Genomic DNA, 12,045 nt, shown 5'->3' on the forward strand with positions numbered 1-12,045 from the left:
GTAAAAAAATTATTGATCTGCTCATTTTCTCTTCAAAGCATTGGCTATTTTTATCACTTGTATACATGCTTATCTTATTCAGTCTCACTTATCCGACATTTTTGTTTAATTTGTTAGCTTGTTAGCTTGATTAAAAAAAATTATTGATCTGCTTATTTTTTTTGTAGGTTCTGGGCTCATATCGTGATGGCATATGAATTACTCTTTTGTTGCTGCAGATAGGGTTTATCATACAAGAACTTCTGAATCCTCAGTTGTAATTTCTTTACATCAAGGATACTTCTCTTCTCACATGCTATTCAGTTTGCAACTCTTTATATTTTTTTAATTAACATTTCTCTTGGTATATCAAAGACCAAATTGACTATGTAATTGTCAGTTGTACATGCATTTGAGAAGATAATGAAATTGTTACTTATTTGCCCTGATATCAACTTATTCTCACTTTGAATATGTATGAAATATGAAACAAGCCTCACGTGTTTTCCAGCTTGGATATCTGTGAAATATGCAATGGTAATGTATTATTTAGATGTTTTTTTTAAGATACTTGATATGTTTTTAGAGTTTTCTTCATTTTTATTTTGTTGAAACTCTTGCAAGTTATGGTGGGCAATGAATTTGAAAACTTAGCAAATGTAGCTATCATCGTCAAAATTATCTATATTTGTGTTTTTTGGTTACTATTTTACACATCTCCATTGCATTTGATATAAACAAAATGAGTTAAGAGAATAAATTTGTATCAATTTTAAATTCAAATTCATGTATAATAAAGTACCCAAACATTAGATTTTGAAATCAAAGATTTCAAATCCTTTCATTTAATAAAGATATCCAAACAAAAGATTTCTTAAATCATGGATTTCAAATCCTAAATTTAAAATCCCTTGATTTTAAATCAACTTCCCAAATCCAAATCAAAGTTCCCAAACGCAGCCTAAGTAAATTTCAATTTGATTTTTTAATAATATTTAAATTCACGAATGAAAATTATTACTTTATAATTCTGATGTATATATTTACAATTTTAATAGTTGGTTACAAAGACTGTTTGGAACATGTAGAGTCTCAAAGATAATATATAAATTAATCTAAACGATTTGATGATGATGACAATAAGAACACCATGCGTGCAATAATACAAGAATAATGGATCAAATTTAAAATAAACATTTGGTAAATAAGAGAACCAATAAAAGCTCAAATTTGATTCGTTTAATAAAGGATTACTAATATTTTTTTGAATTTTCTGAAATAGTTAAATGATCTATTAAATGATAGTTACTGGATCAAATCAGACGGCTAAACTAGACGGCTGATCTTTTACGAGCGGATCTCAAAAGTTAACTAACTGGATTCAATAGCGCGTGCATCGAGCCCGCGCCTATAAATACCCCGCAATCAAAATTTTTAGAATTCGAAAATTTACCGTCTCGCTTTAGCGCGCGCGAATAGAAAATTTTCAGAAAAAAACTTGCGATCTGCGTTCTATTCTTTGGCGATCGATGGCGATGAGGTACGATGATCAGCAGCAGCTCCAGCTCCAGGTCTTGGATCGAGAGGACGCCGATTACGAGGAGGATTGCTTCGAATCCATCGATAAATGTAAGATTTCTCTACAGTTTTGCTCGGTTTTCCTCTTTGACAGTCGATTCTGGATAGTTCTCGCTTGTTTGGAGTGGATCTATGAAGATCGTTTGAATATTTAGCAATCTCTGGTAGAGATTAAAATTTTGAGAGATTTTGACTTACTTTTACGTTTTTTTACTTGTTTTGATGCGATTAATTTGAGATCCGAGTAGAATTTAGTTCGATTTGGTGTTTAATCTCGATGTCGAGTGAGTTTTTGAAGATCGTTAGAGGATTTTGAAATCCCTTGACGGTTGAGGGATTTTGACTTCGTTTTACTTTTTTTCTTGTTTTTGTGTGATTTATTTAAGATCGGCGTAGAATTTAGATCTATTAGTGGTTGAATTGAATACAATAGAGATCAGGTATCAAAGAGCATGCTGTTTCTTTGATATTTCTCCTGTTTTTGAGCGAATTTCAGAACATCGTTCTAAGATCTCAAACTCCCTAGGCATTTGAGAGATTTCGAGCTCCTTTTGCATTTTTCTTCTTGTTTTGATATGATTTCTTTGAGATCAGGTCAGCTTGATTGGTGTTCGATCGACTTGTCAAATATCATTTCTGTAATTTTCCCTGAATTTGATGTTCAATGTTTGATTCGAATTTCCTCTCACTTTTTTTGGGACTATCCAGAGTATTTCTTAGTGAACAGATCCCGGACGAATTTAGATCCATTTGATCTGTTAATTGTCTTAACTAGAAGTTGATCTCAGTTCAAAGCTAATTTCTTCTCAATTTCAGGTGCTTTTCTATCTGTCATCCTGAAAAAAATTCCAATCTCTTTGATCTGCAGTGATTTCTCAAGGAATCAATGCTGGAGACGTCAAGAAGCTCCAGGATGCAGGGATCTATACTTGCAATGGCCTGATGATGCATACGAAGAAGGTTCTTTGTCAATCTATAGTTTTTGAAACCTAAAAGAGTCATGATACTAGTAGCGTTGTTCGCTGATCGCTTCATTTTGACCTAATCGCAGAGTCTAACGGGGATCAAAGGTTTATCCGAAGCAAAAGTTGATAAGATCTGTGAAGCCGCCGAAAAGATAGTGGTTGGAGCTCGATTTCTTGCTTAAAACATTTTCTATAACTTGACTCTGTGATTGATTCTTTGGATAACTGATATCTTTTCCCCCAAATAAATTTGGATTTCAGAGCAGCGGTTACATCACTGGGAGCGATCTCATGCTCAAAGTAAGTTCTGCTGCTCCTAACTAAAGAAGTTTCCGTTGTGGAGTTGGACGATCTTTAATGTCGAAATTCTAAGATCTTCATCCTTATCTACTTTTTGATGGCTCAGATCGCTCTTAGACAATAGAGATTTCTTGAATAGCTGACTGTTGATACAATTTCTTTGTTCTAATCTTTTCAATGTATTGAGACAAAATGTTGGATTTAACTTTCAGTCGTTTACTTATTATCATGTATCATTTCTCCTCTACAGCGGAAAGCAGTGATTAAAATCACCACAGGCAGCAATGCTCTTGATGAACTTCTTGGCGGTAAAATCGTTAGTTTGGCCTTTTAATAAGGAATCAATGGATTTACCATCGGACTGAGATTCTCTGCATAAAATTTTATTCCCATGATTTGAATAGATTTTTTTGACGAGCTATGTACTTATATGGACCCCACATCGTAAATATATGAATCGTATATGCTAATTGAATTCCCTTTAAAATTGTGAAGGTGGAATTGAGACACTTCAAATCACTGAAGCATTTGGAGAATTTCGGTTAGATACTTCACTTGTTCAATCAATTAACAGTAACCACACTGTTGAGTGATGTTTAAAAAAAAAAACTTGGGACATTGCAGCTCAGGAAAGACCCAGCTGGCTCATACTCTCTGCGTCTCAACACAGGTTCATCACTTTATATGGCGCCTGAAATTCACAAGGCATAGAATCATGTAAACTCCATCTGAATGCCTACTTGTTCTGCAGCTTCCAATCTCTATGCACGGAGGCAATGGGAAAGTTGCTTACATTGATACCGAAGGAACATTGTATCCTTAACCTTCTCATAATTATGTATAACAGTATTCAGGGGCAATGTATTAAAGTACACTTGCAGCTGGCCTTAATTACATTTCTTAGCCGGCCTGAAAGGATTGTTCCTATTGCTGAGCGATTTGGGATGGATGCTAACGCTGTTCTTGACAACGTAAGACCTAGGTTTATTTCTTCATTTTCTAAAAGTTCATTGGAAAGAATCATGTGATTTTGTGGTACTTTCATGGGGGAAGATTATATATGCGCGGGCATACACATATGAACACCAGTACAATTTGCTGTTAGGACTTGCTGCAAAAATGTCTGAAGAACCATTCAGGCTCCTGGTAAACAACTTCTTAAATGTTAATGCTGTGTATAATTTAAGTTCCATTGGAAGATTATATTAAGGTCTGGATGGCTCCCTGATTTCATTTTCAGATTGTGGACTCGATCATTGCTCTATTCAGAGTGGATTTCTGCGGAAGGGGAGAACTTGCAGACCGCCAGGTATTTATTTTCTCTGATTATTATATCTCCTACTAAGTAATAAGCGATCAATCTAAAAGCTAAACTAATGTGTCCTGCACATGTAATTGAACCTTAATTATAAACTAAATTTGAATCAGAAATAAACCTGTATAATAAGATAGTTTTACAGTTTCTTCAAGGTGAAAGAATCCAGAGTTCTTATGCTCTTTCAAACATTTCAACATGTGATGTGGTTTGGTGAGGGTTAAACGATAAACGCATCTACATTAGGGTTCAAACTTCAAGGGAGAGAGGTAGATCAGTAAATTCTATAATCTGAATGTTAGGGTAAATTTCAGAAAAGAAAACCCCCTGAACTTTTGGGTCAATTGCACGAAAGGCCATGAACTTTGAAAATTAGAGAAATCCCCTAAACTTTTGGGAATTTCACAAAGCCCTTACGAGCTTTCGAAAAATTTCCACTTACTGAAATACCACTTCTACAAAATAACCTCCACCTCTCTCAATAAAACCATAAAACAATCTCCCTCCCCATCCTTTTCATGTTTTCCTTTATTCTCTCTTCATGTTGCCCCATATTTTGATTAAACTTTTGGAAAGCTCAGGTCGTTTTGTAAAACCCCCCAAGTTGTGGTGTCTTCTCTAATTTTTAAAATTCAATATTGTTCTGTGCAAACCACCTCAAAATTTGGGGGAGTGTTCTGAAATTTTTTCTAGTTGTTACTTATAAATATAAGCTGAGTTTAGCTTCTTATTGTTGGGAAAACTCGGTCTTTCCCGCCTCATGAAGTTAAGATAGACACTTATAAATTAAGATAGTAATTAGAACACAAGAGTTTATGGTCCTCCAATATGGAGGTTCTTCCACTACACAAAAAATAGTAGGATTACAAGAATTTATATTTTACAAAATTATCTCACTTCGGTTGCTCACTCGAGCTTGAGGATTAGAACTCTGAAGCTATTTTACTTCTCTCTCAAAGAGACTCTCTAACTCTCTATATTAGAGGTTTTCTCTCACTCTAGGAAGTGGATTGTTTTCTTGTCTTGGATGGATAGGAATGAAAGCTTCCACCCCTATTTATACTATTCCACCATCATAATGAGTGGTGGGGATTAATTTGATCTAAGGGTGAAGATTAGCTCTCTAGAATTCTTCACACATCTTTACTTTCTAGAGATTTCTAAGGAATCTCTACACTCCTCCATTCTATTCCAGAAGGCTCCCCACATCTCTAGAATATTCTAGAGGATTCCACACGCTTCTAGAGAATTCTACACTTCTCTAGAGTTCTCCAGAAAGTTCTGGAATTTTCTAGAATCTTCCCAATTAAGAAGGGATCCCAACAAATCTCCCCCTCTTGACTTAATTAGGAGGTAGTAGCAAACCAGCACGTTGACAACAATCTTCAAACTTCTTGGATGATATTACCTTAGTCATCATGTCTAACCAGTTTTCATCTGTGTGAACCTTGTCAAGATGTATGTGCTTTTCTTCGAGAGCTCCTCGGATTCAGTGATATCGTGTATCAATGTGCTTTGTGCGGGAATGAAAAGTTGAATTCTTTGCTAAGTAAATTGTACTTTGGTTGTGACACTTCAAGACATACCTGTCTTGATCTACTCCCAGCTCAAGCAACAAATTCTTCATCCACAGCATCTCCTTGCAAGCTTCAGTAGCTGCGATGTACTCTGCCTTAGTAGTGGACAATGCAACACACGTTGTAACTTTGATTGCCAGGAAACAGCTCCAACTGCAAAAGTAGTTAGGAATCCTAATGTTGATTTCCTAGAATCAATGTCACCGGCCAAGTCTGTATCTATGTATCCTTCTAGCACATGTCTTCCATTTCCAAAGCATAAATACTTCTTGGAAGTGCCGCGTAGATACCGAATGATCCATTTGACTGCAACTCAGTGTTCCTTCCTCGGATTAGCCAAGAAACGACTAACAACACCAACTGCATAGGCGATATCGGGTCTTGTGCATATCATTGCATACATGAGACTGACTGCTACAGATGAATATGAAATCATCTTCATTTCCTCCATTTCTTTCTTACTTGTGGGACTTTGCTTCGAGCTCATCTTGAAGTGTCCAGCAAGCAGTGTGTTGACCGGCTTTGCTTTGTGCATGTTGAATCTTTCTAGCACCTTCTAAATGTACCTCTCTTGGGATAGCCATAGCAACTCTTTTGATCTATCAGGAGTGATCCCCATCCCAAAGATTTGTCTAGCTAGTCCTAAATCTTTCATGGCAAAGCTCTTGCTTAGATCTTTCTTCAAAGTAGTTATTTTTATGCGATCTTGTCCAACAATCAACATATCATCAACATAGAGTGGAAGTATGAGAAAATCACCACCTGCATACCTCTTTATGAAGACACAATGATCGCTCTCCTTCCTTTTGAAATCATGTTTTTCTATGAAAGAGTCGAACTTCTTGTATCGTTGCCTAGGTGTTTGCTTAAGACCATATAAACTCTTCGTTAGGCGGTACACCAAATTTTCTTTGCCTGGAACTTTAGACCCCTCAGGCTGCTTCATGTAGATCTCTTCCTCTAGATCACCATGAAGGAATGTTGTTTTGACATCGAGCTGCTCGATCTCTAGGTCTTGCACTGCTGCTAAGCTAAGAACAACTTGGATGGATGACATCTTTACCACTGAAGAGAATATTTCTTCAAAGTTAATGCCTTTTTCTTGACCGAATCCTTTTATGACCAACTGAGCTTTGTAGCGGGGCTTGGAGCTACTGTCTTCGGCCTTGATTCGATACACCCACTTATTCCTCAAGACTCGTCTCCCTTTTGGTAGTTCCATTAGTTCATAAGTGTTATTCTTGTGTAAGGATTGCATCTCCTCTTGCATGGCTCTTATTCACTCCACTTTATGACTGTTAGTTATGGCCTCCTTATAACTTTGAAGCTCCCCCTCATCGGTGAGCATCGCAAACTCCTCTGTGCTATATCGGGAAGATGACCTTCGATCCCTTGAAGATCGTCTCAACTAGAGCGTTAGTGGAAAGCTAGACCGAGGTTCTTCCTGAACTGGCTCATCATGAGTCTTCTGGTTGTTTTGCTCTAGGATAGGCTCATGATCTTCAGCATCATTGTTTTCAGGTGTGACATTATCCTCACGTCGGACCGGTGTAAGGTCTATGCTCTTGCTGCTTCTCAATCTTGGCCTCTCCGATTTCTGGATGTCTTCAATTGTATGATCTTCGAAGAATACAATGCCTCGGCTTCGGATGATCTTCTTGTTGATTGGATCCCAAAATCGGTACCCGAACTCATCCTTAGGATAACGAAGATAGATGCATTCCTTAGTTTTTCCATTGAGTTTGGCTCGCTCGTCTTTGGGGATGTGAACAAATGCTCTGCATCCGAACACCTTGAGATGGTTGTAAGAAGCTCTTTGCCTGACCAAACCTCCTCTGGGGATGTTTCCGTCCAAAGGAACTGATGGTGTGAGGTTGACTATGTCAACAACGGTCATCACAGCTTCTCCACAGAATGATTTGGGCAACTTGGCATGAGAGAGTACATATTGAACTCTTTCTTCAATAGTTCGGTTCATTCTCTCCGCTAGTCCATTCAACTGTGACGTCTTGGGTGGAGTCTTCTCCAACCTAATCTCATATTTCTTGCAATAGGTTTCGAAAGGACCTCTATACCCACCTTCATTGTTTGATCGCACACACTTGATCTTCCGTCCTGTCTCATGTTCCACTCGGGCATGGAACTCCTTGAATGCATCAAGTACTTGATCCTTTGATTTAAACAGGTGTAACCACACCTTTCTTGAATGGTCATTGATGAAGGTGGAAGGTGACAAAATGCAATGCCCCACCAATGGATTTCTCAGACATCGAGCACACGTCGGTGTGTACGAGGTCTAGAATGTTCTTTCTCCTTGTGGATGGGGAGGATCTTTGGAAAGCAACTCTATGTTGTTTTCCAGCCAAACAATCAGCACATAGGTCAAGTGATTTACCTTTTACGTCAGGGAGGAGTTTCTTTCGAGGGAGCATGTGAAGGCCTTTCTCGCTAATGTGCCCGAGTCATTTATGCCATATCTTCATATCATCGGTGGTGGTATTTACCTCCCATTTACAGAGTTTAGCTTGCATCACGTACAATGATCCTTCCTTCTTTCCTTGAGCCATGATTAATTTTTTTTTGGTGAGCTTCCACTTTTCTTTTCCAAAATAATTCACCAGACCGACATCATCTAGCTTTCCAGCAGAGATAAGATTGAGACGCATGGCTGGGATGTGCCTCACATCTTTTAGGACAAGCTTGCATCCAGTGCTTGTTGTCAGGATGATGTCTTCTATCCCGATAATTTTGTTCCTATCTTGATTTCCCATTTGCACAGTACCAAAGTCACCACTGTGGTAGGATGAGAAGAAACTTCCATGGGGAGTGATATGGAAGGAAGCACCAGAATAGATAATCCAACAACTATCATCATAAGAAATATTTAGGATGTTATCTTCTCTAACGAGATAAAACAATTCTTCTTTTGCAGCCACGGTAATAGTGCTATTCTCTTCTTGGTTATTCGTTAGGTTGATTTGGTCTGGCTTAACATTACCGGCCTTTTGATATCTCTTGAAGGATCAACCTATGTAGCACGGACACGGATCTGACACGGCCATCCGACACGCCGACACGAGGTAAATCCTAAAAAATACATAGAATACGTGTGTTCGACACGTGTGTCCGAGACGAACACGACACGACACGGCTTCATGTTATGCGTGTCCGTGCTTCATAGGGATCAACACTCTACTTTCTTATGGCCTATCCTTCCACAGTAGTAGCATGTAATCTTTGAGCGTGATTTGAACCGACCTCAAGATTGGTGCGGATCTCGACTCTTGCTGCGTCCACGACCTTCATTCCCACCCCGGTTCTCAACAACATTTGTCTCGGGATGGACAGGCTCACCTCATATCATTCTCTTTGCTTCTTCACCGAGAAGGCTATCACTAACGGTATCCATGGTGAGCTTTCCTTCCGGAGCTGAGTTACTAAGTGTAATCACAAGAGTATCCCAACTTTCTGGCAGGGAACTAAGGAGTAGAAGGGCTTGCAACTCATCATCAATCTTCATGTCAATTTTCGTTAGTTGATTTACGAGCCCCTTGAAATTATTCAAGTGCTCAATCATACTTTGACTATCCATATACTTCAACTTCGCCAATCGTCGAACTAAATGAGCTTTATTATGAGGTGTTTTCTTTTGAATCATGGACTCAAGCTTTGTCCATAATTCATAAGCATTTGTATAAGTAGAAACATGTTCAAAGAGAGTTTTATTAATATACTTACGAATCATAGCAACGGCCTTCCGATTTAGCATTTCTCACTTTGCATTGCTCTTTTCTTCTACCTTGGTTTTGTGGATGATGGGCTCATGTAATTCTTACAATATAGATGATCCTCCATCATCGGCTTCTAGTATGAGGAGTTGTTGGCCGTGAGCTTTAACATGTCTCCATCGTGAGTGAAGTTATCCTCCATCTTGAACTTCACGAGCTAACGATGACTTCGGACGAACTTGGCTTTGATACCATCATTGGGAAAACTCGATTTTTCCCGCCTCGTGAAGTTAAGATAGACACTTATAAATTAAGATAGTAATAGGAGCACAAAAGTTTATATTCCTCCAATATGGAGGTTCTTCCACTATACAAAAGAATAGTAGGATTACAAAAATTTATATTTTACAAAACTGTCTCACCTCGGTGGCTCACTTGAGCTCGAGGATTAGGACTCTCAAGCTATCTCACTTCTCTCTCAAAGAGGCTCTCTAACTCTCTATATTAGAGGTTTTCTCTCACTCTAGGAAGTGGATTGTTTTCTTGTTTTTGATGGATAGGAAAGAAGGCTTCCACCCCTATTTATACTACTCCACCAGCATAATGAGTGGTGGGGATTAATTTGATCCAATGGTGGAGATTAGCTTTCTAGAATTCTCCACACATATCTTTACTTTCTAGAGATTTCTAATGAATCTCTACATTCTTCCATTCTATTCCATACTCTTTCAGAATGTTCCAGAAGGCTTCACACATCTCTAGAATATTCTAGAGGATTCCACACGCTTCTAGAGAATTCTACACTTCTCTAGAGTTCTCCAGAAAGTTCTAGAATTTTCTAGAATCTTCCCAATTAAGGAGGGATCTCAACACCTTCTTCCCCCCAACAGTAATATTTTGGAGCCCATAAAATAACAACATGAATGCTTCAATGGAGGCGGGATAGGTCCTCATGGAATGGGGGCTCGTGGGGCTTGATCTTGCCAAGGGATTAGAAGGCGATGATAGTGTTTGCGGTCGGTTTATAGGCAAACGTGCTGAAGATTGGGGTGTAGGGGGATGACGACGACAACGTAGAAGAGACGGGTGATGTCGGGGGGAGAACACGCTTCTAGAGAATTCTACACTTCTCTAGAGTTCTCCAGAAAGTTCTAGAATTTTCTAGAATCTTCTCAATTAAGGAGGGATCTCAACACTTATTTTGTTTTTTTAATGACTAAGAACTTTTAGCAGATTCTCTAATGCTTCATCCTGGTTTTTTTTCTGAAATGTGCATCCTCTTTCCCATTGCAGCAAAAGTTGGCACAAATGCTTTCTCGCCTGATAAAAATCGCAGAGGAATTCAATGTTGCAGTCTTCATGACAAACCATGGTATCTGTCTTAATCCAAATTTAACTTGTTCTATTTTCGGTCTGTTATACCTAAAAAGTTGGCATAAATACTTTCTCGCTGTAAGCAACTAGGTTCAGATAAATTCACGTAAAAAGAAGGGCACATTGCACGTAAATCTACTTATCTGTGTCTTCAGTTGCACGAAATCCCCCTCAACTCAGTTATTAAGACTTTAGCCCCTTCAATTCATCCTAAAGAGGGGTTTTATTAAGTTTTAGTAAATGAGTTGAGGGGAGTTTAGTTCAACTGAACGTATAGATGAGGGAGGTTATGTGCAAGTTAACCTTAAGAGAAAGGAGATTCTGATAACTAGTACTATTGTTTTGCAGTGATCGCTGATCCCGGAGGAGGGGTGTTCATCTCTGATCCCAAAAAACCCGCTGGCGGGCATGTGATGGCGCATGCCTCTACTGTTCGCCTGATGCTCAGGAAAGGCAAAGGAGAACAGCGAGTCTGCAAGATATTCGATGCCCCTAACCTTCCTGAGTCTGAAGCAATATCCTTTCGAACCGTTATAACTTCTACAGTTTCTTTATTGTTGCTTGAAAAATCCGGTTTTATTTCCTTTTTCTGGTTAGTGTGCGCCTTGACGGAAAGGGATCAAGTTTTTCAGATAACCCCTGGTGGAATTGCTGATGCAAAGGACTGAAACTGGTGCGGGGCGCTCGAAAGCTTACATGGAAACAGTACAGGTTAATTTGTAACCCGATGTTTAGTATGAATGTCGGTGCGGAATTTCCCATGGAAAATTAGTTACACGTCTGAGCATGTGTATTCGCGTATAGGTTAATAGGATCGCCAAAGGAACTAGTGTTCTGATTCAATTTCATGTTATAGATGTGAGCCGACACAATTTACCTAAATCTCTTGCATGCTTGAAGAAATAGCTTTGTCCTTAATTTGCGCATTATAAGTAGAACCAGTAAGTAACAGAGATGCTTAATCTACAACTTCTTTATTGTTCTGAGGCTCACCCGCAATGAAGTTGGGTAAGTTTAATTCGGTGGAAGTAGGATTCTTTTAGCATCCTACTTCAATTCTCTTGTGTTTGCCAATTAGCATCGTTCCAATTTACTTACGGTACATCGGATTGGGAGCCTTCGTGAAATGGACATTATAGTCTTTCCGCACTCTTCCATGGAACTTAGTTTTCGTCGAGCGTCGTCTTACCGCCATTTGCTTATATCAAACGTCTTATTGTCCTTGGCGA

The 12,045-nt window shown here is 38.6% G+C and overlaps 1 protein-coding gene across 1 annotated transcript; it reads left to right on the plus strand.

Annotated features, from left to right (window-relative positions):
* Window positions 1,413-11,734, plus strand: LOC109835295 (meiotic recombination protein DMC1 homolog). The gene is made up of 14 exons (XM_020403276.1): window positions 1,413-1,608; window positions 2,426-2,517; window positions 2,609-2,680; window positions 2,784-2,822; window positions 3,073-3,130; window positions 3,318-3,363; window positions 3,447-3,492; window positions 3,574-3,635; window positions 3,727-3,793; window positions 3,876-3,968; window positions 4,063-4,131; window positions 10,736-10,814; window positions 11,165-11,331; window positions 11,440-11,734. The coding sequence occupies exons 1-14, from the start codon at window positions 1,509-1,511 to the stop codon at window positions 11,482-11,484; spliced, it is 1,035 nt and encodes a 344-aa protein (XP_020258865.1). The 5' UTR covers window positions 1,413-1,508; the 3' UTR covers window positions 11,485-11,734.

The sequence above is a fragment of the Asparagus officinalis genome, chromosome 3, assembly GCF_001876935.1.
Source record: "Asparagus officinalis chromosome 3, Aspof.V1, whole genome shotgun sequence".
In the NCBI taxonomy this organism is placed as follows: domain Eukaryota; kingdom Viridiplantae; phylum Streptophyta; class Magnoliopsida; order Asparagales; family Asparagaceae; genus Asparagus; species Asparagus officinalis.